This window comes from Capra hircus, chromosome 15 (genome assembly GCF_001704415.2).
Source record: "Capra hircus breed San Clemente chromosome 15, ASM170441v1, whole genome shotgun sequence".
Taxonomy (NCBI): domain Eukaryota; kingdom Metazoa; phylum Chordata; class Mammalia; order Artiodactyla; family Bovidae; genus Capra; species Capra hircus.
In genome coordinates, this window is record NC_030822.1 from 40,365,106 (window position 1) to 40,392,461 (window position 27,356).

At 46.1% G+C, this 27,356-nt stretch overlaps 1 protein-coding gene across 6 annotated transcripts in view; it reads right to left on the reverse strand.

Annotated features, from left to right (window-relative positions):
* The window catches only part of MRVI1 (murine retrovirus integration site 1 homolog), a 118,687-nt gene extending 92,056 nt beyond the window's left edge, over nucleotides 1–26,631 (reverse strand). For 2 of the 6 annotated variants that reach the window (XM_018059538.1, XM_005689684.3), the window contains exon 1: nucleotides 26,208–26,295. Coding sequence is in view for 3 of the 6 variants with exons in the window: in XM_005689682.3 (XP_005689739.2) it covers nucleotides 26,281–26,347 (67 nt within the window). In the remaining 3 variants the exon portion in view is untranslated. Of the gene's footprint in view, nucleotides 1–25,030; nucleotides 25,483–26,207 lie in introns of those variants that run through there. The other 4 variants (XM_018059536.1, XM_005689681.3, XM_005689682.3 and 1 more) reach the window with 3 other exon arrangements.

The following is a 27,356-nucleotide window of genomic DNA, read 5'->3' on the forward strand; positions in this document are numbered from 1 at the left end:
GCACCCTGGGCCTTGCGGTTAGAATATTTTCCTTGATGGAAGGAGAGGAGAAGCTCCTTCTAGGAAATTTTCTTTTCAAAGTTAGTACACTCTCATTATCCAAGAGGGCAGAAATGGTTGGTCCAAATCGCCCCTTACAGTGGACAATTTGATATATTCTTTTTAAATAATAAATGAACTAGCTGATATTTTTTCTTTCTAGTCTTCTCTTTTAGTGCTGACTGCTTATGAGTTTGCATTTCCTGACCAAAGTTCCTTTTGCGAAGAAAATTAGGATTTCAAAGCAGAGAGGCCATTTCTTTGTGACCTTGTTATGAAACCACTCTCTGACCTTGGCCAGTCATGCCTTTCGCTGGGCCTAGCTTTCAGCTTCTGCCCAATAACATTTCAGACTTTTGACTCCCTGGGCAGGGACGGAAAGCAGTGGCCTGACAACAGACAGCTCCATAGAACTTCTTTCTTCTTTCTCGCCTCTGTGCTACAGTAACCTCCTCTGCCTTCTCCCCACTCCCCAGCAAATCCAGCAGTTCATTCCTACTGCCCTTTCTTGAGGCTTAAAGAAGATACTTTAGCTCTGAAGCTGATCCTTGGAAGATAAGAAAATGCCACTGATGTGGTTGGAAAAATCTGAGCTAAATGAAATGGAAACACAGAGCTTTCCCTGGAGGCCAGATGAGAAGAGGATGGAGAGAGGCCAAAGTCCATCCCTTCCTTGAGCTTCTGGGAGCTGGCTGCCCACCTCCCGTTTCAGACCACAAAGCACCCCTTACCCCTCACCCTCCTTGCAGACTCCCCCATGGGCTTAACTCCTGAGCCTGCAGAATCCTGGTTATCTGGGAGCAAATCAGTCTTACTATGGATTGAGCTGGATTTTATTGATTTTCCTGTGGGTGATTTATAACTGCCTGCTTCCTAAAATGGAGTGTGGCCAGATGTCAATAAAAACAAACAGAGGGTAAGAGAGTTAAAAATAAAAGGCTGAAAAAGAGAGCAGAGGAAAGAGGGGATAATTTCACCAGTCAAGTTTGGGATATGTCTTCCTTTCAGATGACTTGGAGAGAAAGCTTGATTTTCAGTTTTTATAGACATAACTAATTTTGCTTTGGGCTACTATAAGAATTAAAGAGCAAAGACATAAAGACCAAAGAATAGTTAACATCTTGAACTTTCAGAACTGACTCTTGCTCAAAAAAGAACAAAATTAGAGCGAGCTTTTGCATTTCAGAACTTTGAAGTTCATTTCACAGGAGTCTTTCCATTTAAGAACTTCAAATTTCACTCCACAAAAGGACTCCTTCTTCAAATATGTCATCATGCTGCTACACAGCAGGATCTGGAATTACTTTTTTTTTTTTAAGCAGGCAGTATAAATAGAGGTTCTAGGTGTTATATGCATGTGTGAGTTTGATGGCTGGTCACTGACTGTCCTTGACGTGGCTCTAGGGTAAACTGGCTAGAATGAGCTCAAGGAACATCCAGGACCACAGGTGAGGGTCCTTTAGCTCAGGGACTAGAGGGAGTGCCTCTTAATTCTTGCTGCAGGTCCTGCCATTCGGTGGTCTTGTGAAGGGGTCATTTAAACAAATTCTGGCTTCACTAGTTGCAACTAACCAGAAATCAGATGACTCAGAAAAAAAAAAATAAGGGTATTGTTATGGGTTGAACTGTGTCCTCAAAATTTCATATATTGAAGCCTTAGTCCCCAGCACCTCAAAATGGGACTGTATCTGGAGATAGTGTCTTCAAAGAGGTGAGGGCATCAAAATGAAGCCATTAGGACTTTATTCAGTCTGACTTGCATCCATATAGGAAGAGGAAATTTGGACACACAGAGAGACACCAGGGCTGTACATCCACAGAGGAAGGACCATGGAGGGCACAGCAAGAAAGCGGCCTTCTGCAAGCCAAGGAGAGACCACAGGAGAAAGCATGCCTGCTGACACCTAGAGCTGTGAGGAAATACGTGTCTGTTGTTTAAGTCACCTAATCTTTGGTATTTTGTTATGGGAGACCTAGCAAAGTAATACAGCTATTGATAGGATTTCTTAGTCATGTCAGGTTTGAAGTCAATTATTTTTCAAACAGCAAGTCTTTGGTATCAATGAAATTTAGGGGAATAATTGCTTTAGCACGTTTCTAGGCCAGCCACAAATGTCCTTTCAGGATTCTCTAATAAAATTAAAATGCTCTGAAGTAGGCCCAAAGAATTCTAGCTTTAAAGAAGTAAAAGTATCACTATTCACAGAAGACACAATCTTATATGTAGAAAATCCTGAGAAATCCACTAAAAAATCTATTAGAATTAATAAACACGTCCAGCAAGGTTGCAGGATACAAGATTGATGTACGAAAGTCAACTATATATTTCTATACACTAGCAGTGGACAATCTGAAAATGTGAAAGCATAAAATAATTGGGAACACACTCGATAAAAGAAATGAAAAACATATACTCTGAAAACAACACAACATTGTTGAAAGAAATTAAAGAAGACCTGAATAAGCAGGATGCCATCTCATGTTCACAGATCAGAAGACTAAGTACTAAGATGGAATAGTCCCCCAGTTGAGATATATGTATGTATATATAAAACAATCCCTATCAACATCCAACAAGTAGATCCTAAATTTCATATGGAAATGCAAGGGTCCAAGAATAATCAAAACAATCTCAAATAAAGAAGGGAGAAAATAAGTAATCCACACTTTTTAATTTCAAAGCTTAATATATAAAACTACAGTAAGACAGTGTGATATCAGATGCTACACAAAAATAGACATAAAGGTGAATGAAACAGAATTGAGAGTTCATAAACAAACCTTTATATTTATAGCTAATTGATTTCAACAAAGGTGCTTAGATAATTCAATGGGGGAAAGAATAATCTCTATAACAGATACTCCTGAAACAAGTGAATAGCCACATTCAAAATAATAAAGTCAGACCTGTTCCTTATACCATATGTAAAAATTAACTTGAAATAAATCAAACACCTAAGTGGAAGAGAGAAAACTATAGAACTCCTATAAAAATATAGGAATAAACCTTCGGGTCCTTGGGTTAGGCAATACCTTCTTAAATACAATACCAAAAACACAGTCAATAAAAGAAAATATAAATAACTTGGACTTCCTCAAAATTAAAACCTTTTGCAAATGATACAATCGAGAAAGTGAAAATACAACCAATAGAATAGGAGAAATATTTGCAACTAACATATCTAATAAGGGACTTGTATCCAGAATATACAAAGAACTCTTACAAATCAATAATAAAAAGACAAAAATCAATTTTCAAGTAAACAAAATATTTGAATAGGCATTTCTCCAAAGAAGATATACAAACAGCCAATAAACATGTAAAAGGGGTCCAACATAATTAGCCATCAGGGAGTACAAATCGAAAGAACAGTGAGATACCACTTCATACCCATTAGGATGACTAAAATGAAACAGACAGATAAGAACAAGTATTGGCAAAGATGTGGAGAAATAGGAACACTTACACATTGCTAGTGGAAATGTAAAACGATACAGCCACTGTGGAAAATACATTAGCAGTTCCTTGAAAGATTAAACATCTATTTGCCATATGATCTGCCAGTTCCACTCCTAGGTATATACCCAAGAGAAATGAAGACTTACAGCTACGCAAAAACACATGCACAGGGTTCATAGCAGTATTATTCATTACAGTCAGAAAGTGGAAATAAACCAAATGTCCAACTGATTAACAGATTAATAAAATATGGTATATCTAGACAATGGGATATTATTCAGCCATAAAAAGGAATGAAGTACTGATCCATGCTAAAATATGGACAGACCTTGAAAACTTTATGCTAAGTGAAAGGAGCCAGCCACAAAAGACCATATATTATGTGACTGCAGTCATACGAAACAGCAAGAATAGAGAAATCTATAGAGGCAGAAAGTAGATTAGTGGTGGCTTAGGGCTCACAGGATGTGGCAGGATGGGAAGTAACTATTAGAAGGTACAAATTCCTTTTTGAGTGGTGAAAATTTTCTGGAAGTTTTAAATAGTGGTGATGGCTGCACAATTCTCTGAACATTTAAAAAAATTGGAATTGTATATTTTATTTATTTACACTTTGTTTGGGTGAATTATACGATATAGGAAGTATATCTTAATAAAGCTGTTAAAAAAATAAAACTTTGGCCAAAAAAAGAAAAGAAAAAACAAAAAATAAGAAAACAGATTGAGGAAAACAGATGGAATATCTGTTTGTGTATGGAGCCAAGTGTGGAGAAATAAAGGAGAAAGAGACAACAAAATGATGACAAGAAATAGGAAAGGATGGAGGGGCCAGAGATATGAGCTGAGAGAGACAGACACGTGAAGACAGGGAGAAGGATGGAGGGGCCAGAGACACGACCTGAGAGAGACAGACACGTGGAGACGGGGAAAAGGATGGAGGGGCCAGAGACAGGCGCTGAGAGAGACAGACACGTGGAGACGGGGAGACAAGACTACACCTAAAAGAGAGAGAACCCCAAAGTGCATGTGCAGATCGTGCATCGATTCTTCCATCTAGCAGGTATTTACTGCGCACCTACAAAGCCAAGCTCTGTATATATCTAGTAAACCAGGTAGAGCAAGTCACTGAGTTCCGTGGTTAGAGACAGAGCCTCCGTCAGGCACTCGCAGGCATGGATGGTGAAAGCTGGGATGCGGTCCACCGGTCCACAGACATTCACAAATACTCACTCCAGACCACGCGCAACACGTGCTGCATTCCCCAAACTCCAATCATCCTGCCCTGTACATCGTTTCTCACCTGAAGCATTTAAGATTCTGCTAGCAAGGACATTCAAATATTCAAATATGTTGAACTTTTACAAGCACGGGCACAAATGGGAATGGCGTTTTTTATTCTCTTCCTAAAGTTTCTATGAAAGAGTCTCAAGGACAGGATTCATCGCAGTCAGGAGCTTCCTTGTACTCTTCCCCTTCATCTGTAAGGACTGGCTTTGGAAACAGACAGGAATATGAACTGTAACAAGTACACCAGGACTGCTCCTCTGGGCTTGCAGCTGGAAAGTTCCCAGAACACGTTGTTAGAATTGTCCTTTCATCCATTCAGATTTAGCCTGATAAAGACATTCATGTTGCCCATTCTCCTGTCTCCTGTCCCCTCTACTGCTGACAAGCGCGTGAGAGGAGATCTCAGCTCATCAGGAAATGTGACTGTTCCCTCCACAGACTCTGCTCCCTGCCTGATTTAGAAAGGAAGGCAGGGAAGTTTCTGGATGTCTCTGGCTCTGATCCCTTTTCTCCTAAGTTAGCCAGAGTCCAAGCCGCATAACATCCCTGAAATAGTCTTGAGTCATCCTAAATTGGTAGTTCATCCCCCCTCCCTTTTTTTTTATTAAGATTTTTTTGGTGTGGACCATTTTTCAAGTCTTTATTGAATTTCTTACAATATTGCTTCTGCTTTAAGTTTTGGGGTTTTTTGGCCCTGAAGCATGTGAGATCTTAGTTCCCCAACTAGGGATCAAATCCATACCTCCTGCATTGGAAGACCAAGTCTTAACCACTGGTCCACCAGGGAAGTCCCATCCATCCTTTTGTATTAGTGTGTGAAGAATTCTCTTTGGAAGATTTGATATTCAGTGCTTTGGGCACTGTGTACAGGCAGAGAAGTAGGAAATTCATAAAACCCAGGGATGCAGGAAGGGGACACTGGCCCGCAGACTCTGGGCAGGCTGAACCAGAGCTGTGCTGGGAAACAGCGCTTGGTTCCCTGAAGGCCTCCTCAGCTGGCCACCATTTGGAACGGTAGTGAATTAATGTGATCCAGGCTCCAAAAATAGTATTCAGAGCATCTAAAATTGCCTTCCACCCTGGGCTGGGCCAGTCCCCTGGGGATGTCAGTATTTCTAGAATGTCTTCATTCACCCAGAGTGCCTTGTGTCAGACCCAAGTGGGGATCTGGGCAACCGTTAAGGTCTGCTGGTTGGGTTCACTCTTGCCCGGGCCTCAATGCTACATCACTTGTCCTGCTTCCCAAACAGGAAATGCTCTAGATTTATGCTACTTGCTGCCACCAGGTCAAAGGCCTTTAACCAGACACATGGCTCGGAAGGGCATAAAGTGGCCTGGCTGACTCTCTGTCATTGTTTAGTCACTAAGTTGTGTCCAACTCTTTGTGACCCCATGACCTGCAGCAAGCCAGGCTCTGCTGTCCTTCACTATCTTCCAGAGTTTGCTCAAACTCATGTCCATCGAGCCAGTGATGCCATCCAACCATCTCATCCTCTGCCATCCCCTTCTCCTCCTGCCCTCAATCTTCCCCCGCAACAGGGTCTTTTCCAGTGAGTCAGCTCTTCACATCAGGTGGCCAGAGTATTGGAACTTCAGCTTTAGCATCAGTCCTTCCAATGAATATTAAGGGTTGCCTTCCTTTGGGATTGACTGGTTTGATCTCCCTGCTGTCCAAGAGACTCTCAAGAGTCTTCTCCAATGCCACAATTCAAAAAGCATCAATTCTTTGGCATTCAGCCTTCTTTATGGTCCAACTCTCACATCTGGACTTGACTAATGAAAAAACCATAGCTTTGAGTATGTCATTAGCTGTGAATTAATTCCAAACTAATTCCTAAAAATGAAGACCAGGGAAGCAGAATCACCTGGTAGGGGGCAGAGCTTCTGGCTTGATGCTGATGCCAAAGAAAGACATTTCCATGACAGCCTATCTCTCAAAATGATTCTGGGTCCCCAGGGAACTTTATCATCAGAAAGACTTGTCATTCCAAGCATGTCTCAGTGCCTCTGTACATCCTCTGTTCTAAGTATGAATGTCCTTTACCCCCTCTTCCCTGCCTGACAAACGCCCCATTGCCCTCTCCTGCAATGTCTTGCTAAGGACTGGGAAGCCACAGTGTGCGTGAAGTTTGTCTGCAATAAATGCTTCTGAATCACCGCCAGGTTGTACTCCATGTCTAGAGATGCACACCCCAGACTCGCCCACCTCTCGATCAACAGGGATTCCCAGTTGCCTTGCCCCCAGGACAGGAGGGACACAGGGAATGAGCATCTCCAACAACTGGACTGACCTCCAGTCTTCCAAAAATGAAGTGGTCAGGCTCTCCAACACTGCATGAGCTGCCTGGCCGAACGCAGTCTGAGTGTCTCAGCTTAAAGATCATGTGTTTACTTCTCATTCTCTTGGTTGTCAGCCTCCTTAGTGGCTCCACATTGCCTCCTTAAGAGATGCCCACGTGGCACAGAACAGAGAAAGTGCTTGGGGAGTGGGGAGGGAGGACAAGTTAGCCTATGCCTCTGTTTCCTCTTCTGCAAAAGGAAGATCACTGATTCCACCTTAGGATGGTTACTTGGATGAAATGAGATGTGTAAACAACTTGGTTCAGAGTTGCTGCTTTGAGGGACAGCTGCAAATTATGCCCTTTGTTGCAGCAAGTCCCCCTTCTTCTGGTAGCAACAACAGCATCATCATCCCTTTGCTTGGGGAGGGATGAGGCCAGGCTCATCAGAGCACCCCATGCCCCTGGCCCTGGCAATTCACTGAGGGAGGAACATCAATGGGTCAGAATGAGCCAATACTGGAGGAAGAAACAGTGTCCTATCCACAGACACCAAATACACACTCCCACCTGGGCTTACCTGTGTCTGCACACTAATTGTCCTACTGTGAATGAATGTATTGTAATTATTTTTATGAATAGCTTTGAGGAAAAAAATATCATTGCACATTTTAAAATGAAAGTGTTTAACTGTTACTACCATGGACATTCTTAAAATCCTTTCTGTACTAAGGAAAAATAAAATGAATTTCCCTTGCAGAAAATGAAGAAAAAGAATGGGCCAAAAAATTCAACTTGGTGACTTTCATTGGAAGGATTGGGGGAGTCCTTGCTGCTGGGGGTTCTGAAAGTGCAGTGAAGTGAAAGTTTCTCAGTTGTGTCCAACACTTTGCGACCCCATGGGCTATACAATCCATGGAATTCTCTAGGCCAGAATATTGGAGTGGGTAGCCTTTCCCTTCTCCAGGGGATCTTTCTGACCCAGGAATCGAACAGGGGTCTCCTGCATTGCAGGCGGATTCTTTACCAACTGAGGTATGAGGGAAGGTTCTGAGAGGAGGATATAAGCTGGGAACTGCAAGCACCACGGTGCCACCGAGAGGCAGAGGCTGCCTGAGGAGAGAGGTCCCATACTGAAGGTAGTTGGGAGATGGAGGGAATGAGCCCCATGGGTCCAGTCATTTCTGGAACTGCCCTAGACATCTCAGATATGTGACCAGGAAAATTCTGGTTCTTGTCTAATCTAATTCAAATGCCTTTCTGTTCCATGCAAACAAGAATCTTGGCTAATGCAGAGCTCACCAGATTTGGTTTGACCATGCCCCCTTGCCATTGCTCAGGGTGCAGTGAGGGGCTCCTTGAGGCCAGCAGAGCTAATACCACAGCCCACCTTCTCGTCCTCAGCCTCCTTCTCTTCAGTCCATCAGCCACCACCCTGACCATTCTGGAACACGGGCTTAGTCCTGTTACTCCCCGCTTAGAAGGCTCCTTCCCGGCCCGCGCCCCACCACTGTGTAGAGAGCAAGTCGCCACTTCCCAGCTCTACCTGCAAAGCCCTCTACAGTCTGACCCAATTCCCTCTCAGGACCCTCTCCCCCGCCACCCCACCTGCTGCTTTACAGATATTGTGCCTGATCCATAGCTGCCAGCTCCCCACTCTGAAATGCTCCCCAGCACCCTCCCACACACCCTGTGCCCTTCCCTGGAAAACCTTCCCCTTCTCACCAATCTGCCAACATTCCACCTCCTCAGCTATCTTCTCTTCTGAGAAGCCTGCCCAGGTGACCCAGGCAGAGTGAATGTCTCACTGCCCTGACCTTCCTCCCTGCTTATACATAGTACTTGTCAGTCTGTCCTTAAGTGAGAATAACGTGTATACACTGTGAGAGCAGGAAGCATGTCATGTTGATAAGGGTCCCCCTGGGGCCCCCACACAAGGATTGCCTGCCATATGCTCTTGGTAAACTTGCTGACACAGACCTCAGCTTCTAGCTGACAAGCTCTGAGGCCCCCTCCCCTCCTCTCAACCACACTCTGGGAGAAGGGAATGTAGCCTTGGGGCCACATTTCCTCTTTACCAGGAAACTTTTTTAAATTGTGGTAAAATACGCATAAAATAAGTTGTAAATTTAAACCATTTTAAAGTATGCAGTTTGGTGGTATTAAGTGCCATCACAATGCTGGGCACCTGTCACCATGATCCGGTTCCAGAACTTTTCAGCACCCGAACGGAAACCTCATACCTCCTAGGCAGTCGCCTCCCATTCCTCCGCTCCCCCCACCAGGCCTGTCAACCACTAGTCTGCTTTCTGTCTGTATGGATTTGCCTGTCCTGGGCATCTCCTGTAAACGGACTCATACAGTATGTGGTCTTCGCGTCTGGCTTCTTTCACTTAGCATCGTGTTTTCAAGATTCATCCCTGCTGTAGCATATGTTAGTGCTTCATTCCTTCTAACGACCAAATGATACTTCACCACATGGTTATATCACATTTTGTTTATCTGTTCATCAGTTGATGGATATTAGGTTGTTTCCACATTTTGGCTATTGTGAACAGTGCTACTATAAACATTACTGTACAAATTTTTGTTTGAACACCTGTTTTCAAGTTTGGGGTATATACCTCAGAGTGAAATTACTGGGTCACATGGTAATTCTACATCTACTGGGAAGCCTCTCACACTTGTCATCTTTAATTTCACCGATATCCTGAGTCTGCTTAACTGAGTTTACTTCGGGAGAGTCCATCAGCTTTTTAAAAGTAAGCTATTTCGTCTTTATGACTGTCTCCTGACAGCAATCCTTACGGGGTGTTCCCAGTTTTTAGTATTAACCTTCTGCTGTTTTGAGTTTTCTATTGTCTAAGCTGTTCAGGTCCACTTGTCTCATTTGTGCATCACAGAAATGCTGCAGGGTAGATATTATGATGTCTGTTTTTCAGATGAAGAGGCTGAGTTTCAGTGGAGGGATGTGACTCAACAAGGTTCACAACCATAGGGGACCAGCTGAGATTGATGCCCAGCACCAAGCCCTTTCCATACAACCACAGTGTCCCTCTCTGTCCAAGGTCTTTTTTGAAATAATGTGTTCTGAATATCTGAAATGTATTCTCAGATCCATTACTGTTAAAGATGCCCCTTGCTAGGTGACTGGTCAGTGCTGGCACAGACTTCACACACTCTGCCAGTTGGCACCTCATTTATAATCAGAACTTCTTCCCTGGGGCAGATTCTGCCTGTAGCAAGAAGATCAACTTTTTCCTTTTCTGGATCTTCTGGGACCTGCTGCAATCCTGGGTTAATACTCCCTTTTGATGTTGAGCTGAAGCTAAATGTGTGGGTGTCCCTCAGCTCAATCTGACATTTCCTCCCCATTCTTTTATCCAACTCAAGTTCAACCCAAGAGCATCCTCTTCCCCTTCTCAGGAGGAAACTCTCTTGGACTGAGGAGTCCCGTGATCTCTTTGGAGCAGAGAAGAGGCGCAGCCATGCTTGGAAGCCTCCAACCCTAGTATCCTATTTCCCCGTGGAACCGCACGGAAGACTGTAAAGCAAAATAGACGACGGACGGCAATGATAACACTCACATTCATCACAGCTTACCGTGCCCCCGATGCTTCAGGTCTGTGGGCTCACACTGTCCCCCAGCTGCGCCTGAAGGAGGGTGTCCTTCAGCGGGTGAGGAAGCTGAGACTCAGTGCCCTGTGGCGATTCCTCCAGAGCAGCAGGGCTGAGGGTGGCCAGGCAGGTGGACATCAGCAGAGCCCACGCTGTCCCGCATCCTGGTCGCCACCTGCCTCCCAGGGAGAGGCTTTGGGAGTGGGACTGGCCTGCCCTGTCAGTCCTGAACATGGCCTTGGGATCTGCCTCACCGCAACTCAGCCACACACTTTCCGAGCCAGCTTCGCCCAAGTTATGGCCTCTGGAACCCTGGTGCTCCAGGGTGAAAACAGGAGCTCTGAAAATAAAGGCTCCACATTTTGATACGCTTGGGGCTATCACTATGAGGCAGGTTTCTGTCCTGTAGGCCTTCTCAGCCCTTAAAAGGCAAAATAGCCCTGGGACTTGCCTGGCAGTCCAGTGGTTAAGACTTTGCACTGCCAATGCAGAGGGTGTGGGTTCGATCCCTGTTCCTGGAACGAAGATCCCACATAACTTGCAGTGTGGCCCAAAGATTTAAGTAAATAGACAAATAAACAGACCCAGACATGGAGAACAGCGGACACAGCAGGGGTAGGAGAGAGTGGGGTGAGTTGAGAGAGTGGCGCAGGTACATAGGCATTACCACATATAAAACGGATGGGGATAGCTGGTGGGGGTTTGCTGCATGATGCCGGGGGCTCAGCCAGGTGTTCTGTGACTACCTAGAGGGGTGCCAGGAGTGGGAAGGGGTGGTGGGCGGGAGGGAGGTTCAAGAAGGAGGAGACCTGTATGCCTATGACGGATTTATGTTGACCTACGGCAGAAACAAGCACAACATTGTAAAGCAATAATCCTCCAATTAAAAATGTTTAAAAATAAAATAATAAGTAAAATACAAGGAGGAAAACTTTAAAAACACTATTAAGAAAGGATATTTAGATAGCCTTAAATTTATTTGATTATGGGATGTCAAACAGAATATCTCCTTTTTCAAGAAGTGGCTCAATGTGTCTTCCTCAAAGCCCTGATCAGAGATGCCCCTGAGCCCTCTAATTAGCGGGTATCCAGAACTGAGGGAGCATGATGGCTGTGCCCTGGGCTCTGAAGCCAGGATCACATCCCAGCCCTGCTGTGTAGTAGCTGCATGAAGCTCAAGCAAGTTACTTCATCTATCTGTACTTCAATTTCTGCATTTGTAAAACATGGATGATGATAACAATGTAAATTATACTCTACATGTTAGCTTCTTAGAACAATGTTCAGCGCATAGCACTCACTAGATGCCAAGTGGCATTTTCAATCCTTCTTGAGCCCTGCAAGTCAGAGTCTACACCTGGCCTCCCTGCCCCCAGGCCAACAGTAGCATTTATTTTGTTTGTTTTATAAAGCCTCTCAGTGAAGATGATGCAAAGCCAATTAAAAGACAGCTCCCTGGGAATAACCCTTCCTATCCTTGATGGCTGTGAAAGCTCCTTTTATTTCTACGTGATATTTTTCTCACTCACAGACAGGCACATAAGAATGAGAAGACCAAGATTCTGCACGCTACTTATTTATTTTTCCAGCGGGATCTTGAGTTTCCTTCCCAACAACATGGAACATAACAAGCCTCTAAACCAAGGGTAAGGCACAGAGTGGGTGGGGTTACAGCAGGCAGAGGCTGGATGGCCAAGCCACAGAGGACAGCACCGGTGACAGGTGGTGTGTGTCTTTCCCTTTGGGGGAAGTGGGAGACGGGGAATATGACAAGTGGACTTGGATACTAAAATAGGAGAATTCACAGTAACTGCTGCAACAGACCTAAAATCTTAGTGGTGTTGCATGTACGCCTTGGGGACGAAGTGTAACACAAGTTGCGATGCCCACCTCCACTAGCAAGAAGTTCTAGAAGAGACCAGTCTATATGGAATATATGGCCAGCATTAAGTGGGTATGTGAATACCAAGAATTCCTGGATGACTTTGGCTGCCAAAACCTTTTTCTGTTGCTCGGCTGATGCTCTCCTCCCTCTTATTGGAGAAGCAAGACCTTGAGGGAGAGCACGTGTTAATGCTCTCAGCTTTTAAAAGTCTTCTCTGCAAGTCTGAGTCTCTAGAGGTCTATATCCCAGTTTATCAAATTCTTGCCTCTGGGAGGCCTCAGGCTGTGCAGTAGCTGTCGCTTGTCCCACTGACTTCACCTGGAGCAGAGATGGCCCATACTGTCTGCATACGTCCGTGCCCCTCTGCATTTCCCAGCTTCCCTTGCAGTTTACTGGGGCCGTATAACTATCTCTGCCCAAGAGACCAGGTGTCACCTCTGAGTTGAGGCGCCAAGGGCAGGGCCTCCTACCTCTGCCCCTGTCAAGATGGCTCCGGAGGCCAGGAGCTTCATAGAAGAGCTGGCAGAACCAACTCAGAAGCAGATGCACCCCCTCCTCCTGGGTCTGCCTTCTCCACTGAGAGTGTGTGAGTGGGGAGGGGAAAAGAGGGGCCCTCACCTACTCAATGGACATGAGTTTGGGCAAGCCCTGGGAGATGGTGAAGGACAGAGAAGCCTGGCATGCTTCAGTCCATGGGGTAGCAGAGTGCTGGACATGGCAGAGTGACTGAACAGCGACAGCTGGCTAAGAGAGGAGCACAGAGTTTGCCCACAGGGCCGTCCAGGAATTCCTGCCATTTACACAGCCATTTAGCACTAGATGCACCTTCCAAGTGGGCTTTCTGTGACTAAACTTCTCGCTGTAATTTGGGGGAACAGTGTGACCTGTGATTCTCATATACCAGCGGTACCATGGGACAGTGTGGCAGACAGCATGCCGCAGACTACAATATACACACAAATGACCCAGGGGTCTCGTTAAGCTGCAGATTCTGATTCAGTAATTCTGCGGCAGCACTCCAGAGCCTGCATTTCTAACAAGCTCCCAGGTCACTAGACTATGTTCTGAACAGGAAGGTGAGGGGGTAGGGCTGACTCATCCATTACATATGGTAGGAACAGAGCCTAGGGCCCTTGAAAATGTTTTAATCACTTTAAAAAGTCAGAAAAAAAAAAAAAGCTTTTAGGTCAAAGAAAATGTTTTAATACATAACATTTAACATATTTGTCTTTACACCAACAGAGATATAGATTTTGTAAGCGAGAAGGGGCTCACGGGGACTTCCTCGGCCATCCAGTGGTTAAGACTCCATGCTTCCACTGCAGTGCGGCATGAGTTTGATTCCTGGTCAAGGAAATACGATGCCTCAAGGTACAGCAAAAAAGTAAAAGTAAATAAGTAGTTGTTGTTTTTTTTTTAAAAAAAGAAGGGACTCATTAAGGCAAAAATGCCTAGACCCCACCAAAACCCTACACAGGGCAGGGGGGCAGTGGGAGGGGCTACGCCATCTATAGTGTATATGAGTGTGCACATTCGGCTCTTAGTAACCCCATGGACTGTAGCCTGCCAGGCTCCTCTGTCCATGGGATTTCCCAGGCAACAGTATTGGAATGGATTGCCATTTCCTCCTCCAGGGAAGCTTCCTGACCAAGGGAAGGACAGAGAAGCCTGGCATGCTTCAGTCCATTGCAGATGGATTCTTTACTTGATAAGCCATCAGTGAAACCCCTCTATAGTACATAAAACTGTGAAATCTTGAGCAGTCATGAAAGGTGACACAGATAAAATGGCTCTGTGGTCCTCTCAGCGGGGAGGATCATAGGAGATACAGTATAAGAACATGTTACTAGGCAACAGAGAATGGCTTTGGCAGCCAAGCTCATCCAGAAATTCTTGGCATCCATACTCACTTAATGTTGATTCCTTTTAGGATGGTCTCTTCTAGAACTTCTTGCCACAAGATGGAGGTGGGCATCCCAATTTGCATTAGACTTAGTCACCAAGATGCAGTTAGTTGTTTGAACCATTTTTCTGAGTGTCCTCAGGTTCTCAAGATCTCCACTTAGGGAGCTCTGAGGGGTACCCAATGCCTCCTGGCGGCCCTCAAATTCTAGTGTCCCAAAGTCTTCCAAGAGACTTCCAGTCTTTTTTTCCTTGCTCCCCATGGCATAGGACACACCCATGTGCTCCCAGAGCTTGGGGGCTTGGAGCAGCTGGCCCTGTAGTGAAAGGGAATAAGGACCCGGCTCCAGAGGCATTTTTCGTTAGTGACAAACACAAGACCATCATCTCTAATCTAAGCAGCAAACATTCAAAGCACGAGTCAAACGCCTTGCGACAGGAAAGAAAATGAATAAGCATTCCCTTCAGCAGCAAATGTTTCCTTAACAACACAGCCATCCATTTGGACCTGATGCCAGGTCTGACTGTCCCCAAAAGCACTGCGTTTACTTTGAGAGATTGGACAATAATAGCTGACTCTGACACACCTGCGATCCTCCTTTGTCACAGATGCATCTGACACAATTATTGCTCTTGCTTGGCCTCAGTCATGCAGCTACTGGGGTGAACCATTGGGCCTTGGTCGGTGTACTGTTCATGGATGAGGAAACTAAGGTCCCAGAAGGGAGATGCCATCTGTTCAAGGGCACAAAATGAGTTAGAAGCAGAGCCATGCCTAGCACCTGGGACCACTGCTTATATATGCAGTCTTCATTTCAGCACCAGGGATGGATATTGGAATACTGCCTTCAGACTTTTACTGTTTTCAAACCTGGGAAGATTCATTCTTTCATTCACTTACTGTCTACTGAAAACCACCATAAACCTGCCATGGTTCTAGCTTCCCTTAATACATCTCAATAAAATCATAATGATCTAACCTTTTGAAGAGTCTTACTGGCCCAGCCTCTATGTCCTCCAGCCTGATAGTTCCAATCTGTTTCTATCTGTTGATGGGCTGTATGTGTTTTGCAGCAAGGGCAATCTAACCTTGACCTTACCACTTTCCACTGTGTAAACCCGAGTGAACTAGCAAAACTCAAAGCCTCAATTTCTCATCAGTAAAATAGAGATATTATTATTACCTATCTCACAAGGTGCAAAAATGTTGTAATATGTGTAAAGCATTTAACACACTATGTAGCTGGTGCTCAGTCAATGACAGCTGTGATAGTAATGATCATAAGTACATCATTATTCCCTTGCTCTTGTCAAGTGAGACAAGCTCCTGGGGATTTCAGCAAGTGGAACCTCCCCACCCAGAATGCTGAAAAGTCAGGCTTTCTTTGTTCACGTGCGTGCACAACTTCTGTGGTTTACAAACTATAGGACTCATGACAGAGGGACAACTTGCAAGTGTTTCTGGGTCTAATGTACCAGATCCTTGAAGTCATCACCATGTCCATCTTTGTCTGCTGAACCCAGCTGACCAGAGAAACAGTCTGCCCCAACCAGCGGAAGGCCCTGTGAACCCCAGCATTGTTGGAAATGTTGGCTGTACGTGGGGACAACTGCAAAGGAAACAAGGCTGCCCTCTGATGTACAACCATGTGAAAAACCACATGCAATGGATATGATTAGTCATCTGTGGAAGTAACCCAAGAAATTGTCTGTAAATGTGGCTGAAGAGACGGGAGGCTTGACCAGGATCTCCGGAGGGCAGGACAGAAAGACAATTATAAGCGTGTGACGACACCTTTTGGAGAGAACTTTGCTCTCAGCGATTTCCCCTTCTCTACGAGGACCCCTTACATACTGAGGAATGGCTCCTTGTGGCCACATCTATATCCCACGATCCTGTCACCTGATCATGGCTGATTGATATTGATCCAACCAAACTGGGCCTATCAGGGTCTCTCCCCTGAGGCCACGGACAGAGATGAGGAGCCATGGAACCTGGTTAAGATAGGAGTTGAGCCCTAGTGTGGTGGTCTTCCAGGTGGGGGTTGCATACCCAAGGAATATCCAAGATGATCTGTGGAACACGGGAAGACAATCGGGAACTATCACTTATTTCATTTCTTTAATATTAAATAAGCAGACGGGCAACGATGCCTTCATTCAGTCACCCGTCGAAAGGTCACTGTCACATCCAGTTTGTGAGACGTCCTGGGGGAACACGGGAAATTCTACAATGCTAAGGGACTGACGTCACACCCTCACGTATTCATTTGCTTTCAGCGACATATGACACACTTTATACGTGATCAAGTGGATTCGGGAAACATATCTAGTTTTAAGCAAACCAATCATCATAAAATGCACAAGTGGCTTAAATGTCTCCTGCAAATACGTGGAGTAAGTATACAATAACTACTAATAATACCGCAAGCAACTCTCAAAAGTTTCTACAACCTAGTGGATCACACTAAAGAAGTTCACGTACAATTCTGTAAGTAAGGACAGTTTTCTTCTACATCAGCTGTCTGAGCTGGCTATCCTTTGCCTGCTCTCTCTCTCCTTGCCCTGCCCCAGGATTCATCCTCTCTGCTCTGGGCTCCTGGATGACACCTATAAGACTGGATGCAGGCTTCCATGCTTGCTGAGTTTGGCCAACGGACCAGTAGGAGGTAGGGGGAGAGGTTGGGCATTTCCTTCCCTGCACCCTTCTCGCTTCAGTGTTACATCTCTGGCAGTGGCTGTGACCCTCCTTAATAACAGCTCAACCTGGATGCTCCCGCCTCCACGGCTCCAGGTGTCACTGGCTTCCAATCACACTGTTTTCTCCTCTCGCCCCTCCTGGCTGGAAGTGGTAATGGCTCCCTGCTGTTGCTAGTTTGAGGGAGTACCTGGGCACCATCCCTCGTGGTTTCTAAACCTCTATAAATGGTTCTTTCTTTTGTTAAATCTCTTGAGCCAACTCAGTCAAACTTGGTTCCTCACCGGGAGGCTGGTACGTGTCTCATGTAGTCATGACAGTTATTAAAGCCAGAGGCTATCCAAAGTGCTGAGATCGCAAAACATAATGAGGCATAAGTAATCACATTTCTCTTAGTAAAGAATACACTTTTAAGGAAAACAAAACAAAACAAAACAAGTCGCTGGCACTGGTAAAAACGCAAAGCAAGATTTTTAAATAGTGTTTTCTCTTTCTTGTCTCCTAACAATTTCTATTTTCACTAATTTTAGAAAATGACTTGCATATCGCCAGTGGTAAAGAATCCAACTGCCAGTGGAGACACAGTGCAGGAGACACAAGAGATGCAGGTCTGATCCCTGGGTTGGAAAGATCCCCTGAAGTAGGAAATCGTAACCCACTCCAGTATTCTTGCCTAGAAAATTACATGAACAGAAGAGTCTGGAGGGCGACAGTCCATGGGGTCGCAAAAGACTCGGACAAGACTGCACACAAGCACAACATGAACGAAGTGGCTCATGAACACAACTGAAAACGGAGACATACACATAAATTAGAGATGCATTCTAGAAATATTTTAATTGACGAGATGAACCATCAAAACCCTCTGCTGTAGAGAAGACCTCTGCTCTAAAGAAAACACTGGCAAGTTCCTGCTGCCAGGTCCCTTCCACTGCCTGGGAGCTGCGTTCCTGGGGAAAGTCTCCTCCTTCCTTTGATTCTCTGAACTATGTTCCAACAAATCCCATCTTTCTATAGAAGACAAAGGGAATTCCAAAGAGAAATGCTTATCTAAAGTTCTCAGGGGACAGACCCATCCTGTGCTCTGGGGGAGTGTCTTTGTTATAAGCAGAGATGGCTATCAGGCCATCTTATGGCTCACATGAAATACTCCTTAGAACTTTCCACCTTCTGAGCTAAATCTCCATCTCCCAGGCATTTTGGTCACTGGAAGGGTAATCTTTTCCCATACATTAGCGCACAGGCATTCAGAATCACATACTTCACTCTCTTGTGAGTTTGATTATCATGAGTCAGTCTCCATATACATAATTAACTCCAGGCCACAGACCAGGACCCTGGAATACCCCCAAGATCATGCTCCTTAGGGAGTCCTCTTGGCATCCAGTCTACATTCCTCCTGACAATATTCAGCTTCATCATCATCACCTTCCCTCAGGGACCAGTTGGATCTCAACTGGGAAACAGGAAAGATGTTTAAGGTAGGAAGTCCAGAAGGGCATCACAATCTTTCTACCAGGGATCCAAACCCCAAACAAGTGGAAAATATCATGATAAGACAGCCCTTAATGAAACCTGACCACCTAGAGCCACAAAACTCTAGGTGTTCCCTGTGCTTGATGTTAATCTAAGCTTAAATAACAGTTATTATTTATTGAGTACTTATACACATATAAGAACTATGGGTACAGCAGTCCATTTCATTTTCATAAAACCTCTTTGAGCAAGTTAAATTGTTATCATCTTCAGCCTCATCTTACAGGTAAGAAAAGTAGTTAGATTCTTTCCCCCAAAGTCACACGGTAAGTTGCAGAGTAGGGATTTGAATTCAGGTCATTTGATTTGAACACCTGAGGTCCCAACCATACTCCATGCTGCCTCTGTAGCAGATTGCATGGCCTTGGCCATGTCTAGGAACATAAACCTTGGTGGGTCAGAGAGAATGACTCAGGCCTCATGACACAGGACATGGCATTTCCTGCTAATAGAAAGCTCATGGTTCTAGACTTGTATTTTCCTACTAAACAGAAGATAAGGTCTTACTCATGGACAAGGTTATGAGACCTGATAAAGACTGCCACATACTGGGAGTTCCCTGGTGGTCCAGTGGTTAAGAATTCACCTTCCAATGCAAAGGATGAGAGTTCCATCCCTGGTAGGGAAACTAAGATGTGAGAACTAACTACTGAGCATGAAGGCCACAACAAAAAATCCCGCATAGCACAACTAAGACCTGACCCAGAAGGGGGGAAGGGAGGGGGTCGTTGAGAGCAGACACCAAGCTGAGGGATTTAACCCCACGAAGCGATCACCATCATTATCCCTGTTTTACAGGAGAGGGAACTGAGACTCAGAGAGGTTAGCTGTGGTTCAAGGTGTAGAGCTGGTCAGTGGTGGAGTCACGTGGTCACTCCAGGGCCTGTGCTCTCCACCAGGCAAGGTGTTAATTCCAGCTCCAGCCACCAGCTTCCACTGTGACTGTGAGAGAAGAACGGGTCAAAGCTGAGCCCTCCTCCCGACTCAGAGCCAGCGCTCTTTTGACCACATCTGTATGAGCAAAATCAAGGGTGTCTTCGGGCTTTCTTTCTCTTCTGATGAACCAGGAACCTTGGGCTGTCTGGAAACATGCTCCAGTTAGCTTGTGGGTAGCCTCCAGTAGCCTCTGTGTGTCTCTTCCTGGAGTGACCACCATGCCCTCTGCACCATGTCCCAGCCCTGCACCCCTGCTGCAATCACTGGATGGCCCCGTCCCTTCCAACCTCTTCTGGGCCCGTTGGCTCCTAATTTTCCCTTAGTTCCCTCTGCCCCATCTTATACTCACTGATACACCTGCTCACAGAACCTGTTTCCTAAACCTGAGTCATCTACACCCCACCCTCACATGTTCTCTCCTATATATTTAGTGATTTAATTTTTTTCATTTGATTAGCAAGGTGCCAGGATTGCTCTCTTGGCTGGGCCATTTACCAGCTCTGTGTTGTTGGCCAAGTTCTTTACCCTCTCTGGCCCTCAGTTTCCTCATCTGTACAATAGAGCGAACAGTTGTAACTACTTCAGGGGGCTGCTATGAGGATGAAATGAGGTCCTGCAGGGAAAACAACAGAATATCATTAAGCACACGAGAAGTGTGCGGTGTGCTAGCCTCCCCTGTCGTCACACTTATTTTAAAAGGGAACTGTATATCCCTACCATCCATGGAAAAGTCAGTACCATTTGTGACACAAATAGAGAGGACTTAGTTGTAAAAATAAACTTAATGAAAACAGTTATTAAATTCTAACTATTCCTGACGAAGTCTCCAAGCCCAAGACTTGCTCTAATTTTTGTCAAGAAGAGAGACAGGAAAGCATTGGAAAGACGTTGAAGGCACACTAGGCACAAACCCGGGGGAACAACTTGCCCCGATTTGCTTGGGACGTCTGGTTTTAGTACTGCAAGTCCTGCACACCCGAGCTCCTGGGCTGCCGCAGATAGACGGGAAAGAACATAAAAGGCAATCCTGACATGAATCCGTGTGTTTAGAGCTGAGTCAATATCCCACTCACTAGTATCTTGCAGAAAAAAACCCACACCCTAGAGCCACACCACACAAGCCCACCTGGGAGCACGGAGTTCCCAAACGCCACACGTGGATGGAAAAGCCATCATGTGTGTGCCACTGAGGTGGGCCCCAAAGAAAAACCACACTTGTAAATGCCCAGTGGGAGGAACGATGATTTAACTGTTGCACGGCAGAATTACTCGGTCGCATACAACCATGTTTTGCATACAACCATATTTTGCATACAATCACGTTTTGAAGTATCTTTCCTGACATGAGAAAATAATCAAGATAGAATGTTTGGTTAAAAAAAGACTACTACTCAGACATTAAAAAAAAGAATGAAATCTTGCCATTTGCAATAACGTGGACAGACTTGGAGGGTATTATGCTTAGTGAAATGTCAGACAAAGAAAGACAAATACCTTATGATATCACTTATGTGGAATCTAAAAAACAAACTAGTGAATATAACAAAAAAAGAAAGAGATTCACAAATAACTCCAGTGGTTACCAGTGGGGAAAGGGAAGCAGGAGGGGTAGGATAAGAGTAAGGGATTAAAATTTGCAAAGTGTTATGTATAAAATAAATGATCTATGAGGATATAATATACAACATAGGGAACACAGCCAACATTTTGAAACTATATAAGGAGTATAACCTTTAAAAATTGTGAATCAGGAAGAACTGATGCTGGAGCTGAAACTCCAATACTTTGGCCACCTGATGCTAAGAACTAACTCATTTGAAAAGACTCTGATGCCGAGAAAGATTGAAGGTGAGAGGAGAAGGGGACGACAGAGAATGAAATGGTTGGATGGCATCACTGACTCAACGGATATGAGTTTGAGTAAGCTCCAGGAGTTGGTGATGGACAGGGAGGCCTGGAGTGCTGCAATCTATGGGGTCGCAAAGAGTCAGACACGACTGAGTGACTGAACTGAACTGAATGTTATAAGCTGTAACATATAATATTGCACATCATTGATACCTCAGTTTTTTAAAAATTGGGGGGAAGAAAAGCCAAAGATGTCCTTCAGTAGGAGAATGGATAAATTGTGGTGCAGCTAGGAAACGGAATGTTATTCAGCACTAAAAAGAAATGAGCTATCAAGCCATGAAAAGACATAGAAGAATCTTAAATGCTTGTTACTGTGTGAAAGAAGCCAGTCTGGAAAGCCTACATAGTGTGTGATTGCAACTGTATGGCATTCTGGAAAAGGTGAAACTACGGAGACAGTAATAAAGATCTGTGATTGCTAGAGGTTGGGGTTATCGGAGAAGGATGAATAGATGGAGCACAGAGGATTTTTAGGCAAGTGAAAATACTCTGTATAATACTATCATGGTGCAAACATGTCATTATAGAATTTTTCCAAACCCACAGAATGTACAACACCAAGAGTGACCCCTAAGGTAAACCATGGATTTTGGGTGACTCTGACTGTCAATGCAGGTTCATCAGTTGTAACAAATGTATTACCCTGGTGCAGCTGTTACCTGGCAGAGGCTATTGTGTGTGGGGGTGGGGAGGAGCTGGGAAATTTCTGTGCAGACCTTCCTCTCAACTTTGCTGTGACCCTAAAACTGCTCTTAAAAAATAGTCTTAAAAAAAATTTTTTTTTTTGGCTGTGCCGTGTGGTTTGCAGGATCTTAGTTCCCCGACAAGAGACTGAACCTGGGCCACTGCAGTGAAAGCGCTGAGTCCGAAACACTGGACCACCAGGGAGTTCCTTTAAAACAATTTTGTTTTTAAGCAGACTATAAAACCCGTATGGTAAGACCCTAGTCTTATAAAATATACAGAAATGTAAAGGAAGAGACACACCATATTAACAACAGTTTTGGGGGCTTCCCTGACGGTCCAGTGCTTAAAACTCCACTCTTCCAATGCAGGGGGCACAAGTTCCATCCCTGGTCAGAGAACTAAGATCCCCCATGCTGAGCAGCCTGGGCAAAAACAAAAACCCAGTATTTATCTCTGAATGATGCAATTCCACAGAGATCTTTCACTTATTTATATTTGTTTCTGAATTTCTTATTTATACTTTCCAAGAAAGTTTAGCAAAGAATACACATTACTTTTATTACTAGGGAAAAAATCTGAATAAGAATTATATTATATTATCTGAATAAGATGAAATGGGGTGGGAGGTGGGAGGGGGGTTCATGTTTGGGAGCTCATGTATACCCGTGGTGGATTCATGTCAATGTATGGCAAAACCAATGCAGTACTGTAAAGTAAAATAAAGCAAAAATTAAAAAAAAAATTATAAATTTAAAAAGTCCTGGGGTGGGAAGAAAGTAACCAGAGCAGATTACGCCCCAGCCTTCGTGAACCCTTTTTTCACATCTGTGGCTTATTAGCTGAGAGGCAGAAGAGGTTTTCTGTCCGGCTGGCTGACTGTTTGCCTTCTTCCATGGGGAAGGCCCTCACAGAGAAGTCAGGGCATGCCCAAGGTCACGGACTCATGTTGCCTCTGCACCTCATCCAGTGAGGCTGCCCTGGGCTCTCACCTGGACTCAGGGTCTGGCCTCCAAGGTCCACGGGGCAAAAGGAGTCCCCTTGGCCTTCCCATCGCCTGGACTGTGGCACTGTAACTGCCCGAGACCCTGGTCACTAACTAGAGGCGGGATGGCATCTAGCCCCGCAGGCGCCCGCTTCGGACCACCCTGGCCTGAGCTGGAGCCCTTGCTCACCGCCCACCAACTGTGTTCCCTTGGGCATGCTGCTTCACCTCTCTCAACCACAACATTCTCATCTCGACCACAGGATTAAATGAAATAACAGTTCTAGCACAGACCCTGGCACAAAGTCAATTCATATCCATTTTCTCTCCTCCTTCCTTTTACATTTGCTACAAGAGAACTCAGTTCTCTATCTCTGTCCCCCTGTCTCCAAGAGCTCAAAGAACAGAATCTGGAGGCTCCTAGATCTCTCCTCCCCACCCTTCTGGGCCTCTGCCCCTCCTCACTCATCAAACAGTCCCTCTGCCAAGCCACAGAGAGGGCAGCTGAGAGGTACTCTAGAAGCTACATGCGGCTACCCAGGAGAGGTGGCAGGATAAGGAGGGGGTGGATAACTTGAGACACCCCTCCACACACACACCTTGCATTCTCTCAAGATACACCAGAAGAATCTGATCATCCGGCACACATATGTAGTAAACCCAGGGCCCTGTTTAACCAGAAACCACATCATAAACATTACGTCCATTCCTTCATTAGAAAAAAAATCGCTCCTGAGAGCTTTGTATTGATGTACTCTTGGCATTATTCTGAGTGTAGGACACACTCTACAGAACGAGACGGGGTCTCTGCCCTAAGAGAGCTCAGTATCCACTCCTGCTGAAGCTGTAGGCACATCCCTCCACCTTTGTTACTAATAGGACAGAGGCAAGGATTGTTTGGGAAGCTGAGAATCCATATGTGAGGTTCAGACCACCAGGCAAGGAATCCGGCTTCCTCACACAGAGACTCACAGAACCAACCCCTCGTCCTGAAGTTGTGAGCCTACTGGTCCACCTGAGAGTTAGTTTCAAGTAGAAGAGATCCCATGGCCTTAACTATCTTCACCCAGGATACGAAGTCTCCTGCTTGTCACTTGGTGGCTGGATGGCCTTGGACAGGTCATGGAACATCCCCCGGTTCTAGTGTCCGCCTATGAAACTGCAGTGAAGACACACCCCCTTTAGCGCTGCTGGCAAGAGCACATGAAATCACGTATGGAAAGTCTGCCACTCAGTGTTGGAAGAGAGTCGGTACTTCCCCACGACCCACTCAGAAGCGGCGCCAGCCAGAGATGAACAGGGCATGGTGGTTAGAGCAGAGCCTATGGAGATGGGCTGCCTGGGGTCACAGGCCAGCACCACCTGTCACCAGCTGTGTTTCCTCTCTGGGCTAAAATGTCCCATCTACATGCTGAGGACAATAATAACCTGTGCTTTGTAGGGTTGTGGAGGTCTGAATCACTACACGGCAAGTGCTTAGAGCAGTGTTCCATGCATAGTAAGAATGGCATGTTTGCTTTTTTTTTCCTTCTAGAAAACATGTTTATGGGGATCACTGATCATGGTGTAGCCATTTGTACAGGATTATACCTCCCAATCTTACATGGTATGCAAGAACATCCCGCTTACTACCAAGCACAGAGGAAGGTGCATCAGCCGCGAATACAAACAGCCACTTTCAACACACCTACAGACTTGCGCACCCACACACAAACACCACTGAATCATGGACAAAACGAACGTGACAATGACGATTGTAATATCCATTAGGGACAAAAAGCCCAAGACGCTCCCCAAGGCAGAAGCCTACCCTCATACTCCCAGTTGTGTTGAGCATTGCGGCTGGACTCGTACGGACTCGGCTCTGACTCCTAGCTCTCCCAGCTCCGCTCCTCCTCAGTGGTCTGACCCTAGACGAGTCACTTAATCTGAGTTTCCTCCCCATAAAAGCCTTGGGGTGAAGCTGAGGGGAGTTCACGCCACCTGGTGGGGACAACAGAAGCCCCGCAGGCTCCGCCTCCCTAGTGCTCCCCGCCTAACAGCCTGGGAAGCAACTGCCTTTTCCTGCACGAGATCCATAGGCTGCTTGAGTCCCCCCACACGGAGACCCTCAATGAGCAGCCTGAAAAGTGGGTGTTAAGAGGGCAGCTGCTGCTGAACTCTGGGAGATGGGAGCACCGGCCAGGGGTCCCTGACAATCCCACACTGTGTTTTACTCAATCTGCAGAGCATCTCCAGGCTTTTATAGCCGTTTACTGGACAGGAGGGAACAGTCAGCTGGGCCCCTCTCTGGCCTCTGGCTTCTACCGGCCTTTCCTTTGGAAAAAGGCAGCCTGAGTGCCTTCCACTCTAGGAATAGCTCTGATTCCGAGCTTCTGGAGGTGTGCAGGCTCAGCGGACAGGCCAGGCACACACAACCCCTCGAGGGTGCAGGGAAAGGTCACAGGGGGGCAAAGCTGGAGGCAGGAGAGATGGGGACAGGGGTAAAAACAGGGGCTGCCACCAGGACACAGGATAGAAAGTGCAGGGACAGACGCAGGGGCAGGTCAAGGAGGGAGACAGACAGGACTGGGCCAGCACAAGGGCCAGAGTGGACAGGAGGCGAGAGTATTGGGGGGTGGGGGTGGCGGTGGCAGAGAGAGACACAAGTGCTCACAGAGCAGGGCTGGGGCAGCAGGCAGTGCACGAAGAACCCTGCCCAGTGGGCTTACGTAATCTGGGGACCCTCTATTACTCCAAAGTGGTCCACAGGAAATCTGGGGATGGGGATCCCCAGTCAGAACCCACGTTTTCACCCTAACCTGTGCATGCTTTCCAACAGCAAGCAAAAGAGACACAATTTAGTTAAGTTTGGACAGGCTAAGATTCACTTCTTATTTTAAAATGATGACAGCAACAATAAAAATACTCGGCTGAAATGCCGTTCGACCAAGCCAGCTCCCCTAGAAAGTTAAAGTCAGGAGCCCCCATCCCAGCACACCCTGTACCTTTAAGGAGGAGAAGAGTTCCCTTGCTCCCAGCTGAAGAGGCAGGTTATTCTTGGAGACAGAGACGACTTACCTAAAACTGAGTTATTCCACTTTCCTCCTCCGGCCAGCCTCTCTTCACTCTGGGGAGCTTTTACCATTTAAGGTCAATGTTACATCTGGCTCCGGAGCTTGGAGCTGAGAAGCCTCTGGCTGCTGAGCTCCACTGCCCGCCTCCTGAGAGGGGCTGGGACTTAGCCCGGAGCTCCTCGGGGACCCCTCTGGCCCGACTCAGGGGGCAAACAGCAGGGAAGCTGGCCAGGCCATCCGAGGCTCAGCGCAGGCTGGGCCTGAGAGGCAGTGGCTGGCCCTGGGCCCCTCCCACGGGCACCCACACAGTGGAGGGCAGTGCCCACAGGCAGCTCATGCTGCTGGGCATGTCCTGGCCAGGCAGGGACCAAGAGAACTCGGCCGATCTGCCTCCCAGCCTGGAGTCTCCAGCGAGCATGTGAGCCTGGACAAGACCCTGGCCCAGCGCCAGCGAGACTGGGAACATTTCCTGTCCCGGGGATTGGGAGATGGGGGTTGCTCCCACCTTAAGCCCTCGGGATTAGCAGAGAGAAGGGCCTGGAAGATTCAGCTAATCCCAGACCTGGCACCAGCCCCAGGGCTTCAGTCCTTGCTCCTCCACTGAGTAGCCCTGTGGTCTTAACCTCATGGAGCCTCAGTCTCCTCATCTCTAAAGTGGGAATCATTGGGATCACAATGCCTAACTCCTCTGGTTGCAGGAGGATTTGATGAGATGATACAGAAAGGCTTAGCACAGTGCTAGCATCTCAGACTTGCTGATCAACACCAGCGAGTTTCCTGCCCCTGCTCAGACACAGGTGAGGAAAAGCTGCTCTCTCCCGAAGTCCACACCTTGCCCTTACTTGCTCCTCACCAGTTTGGGTGCATCATGGTGCTGTGGGCCCTGGTCAGTCACATGGGGGCTCCAGCCCTTTTCAGCAGTTAGAGGCAGCTCAGAGAAACCCTGAGTAGGACTGCCAGATAGAATGCAGGACACCTACTTAGACTTGAATTTCAGATAACACATATCTATTTTAGTATAAGTATGTCCCAAATATTGCACAGGACATTCTTACACACACACACACACACACACACACA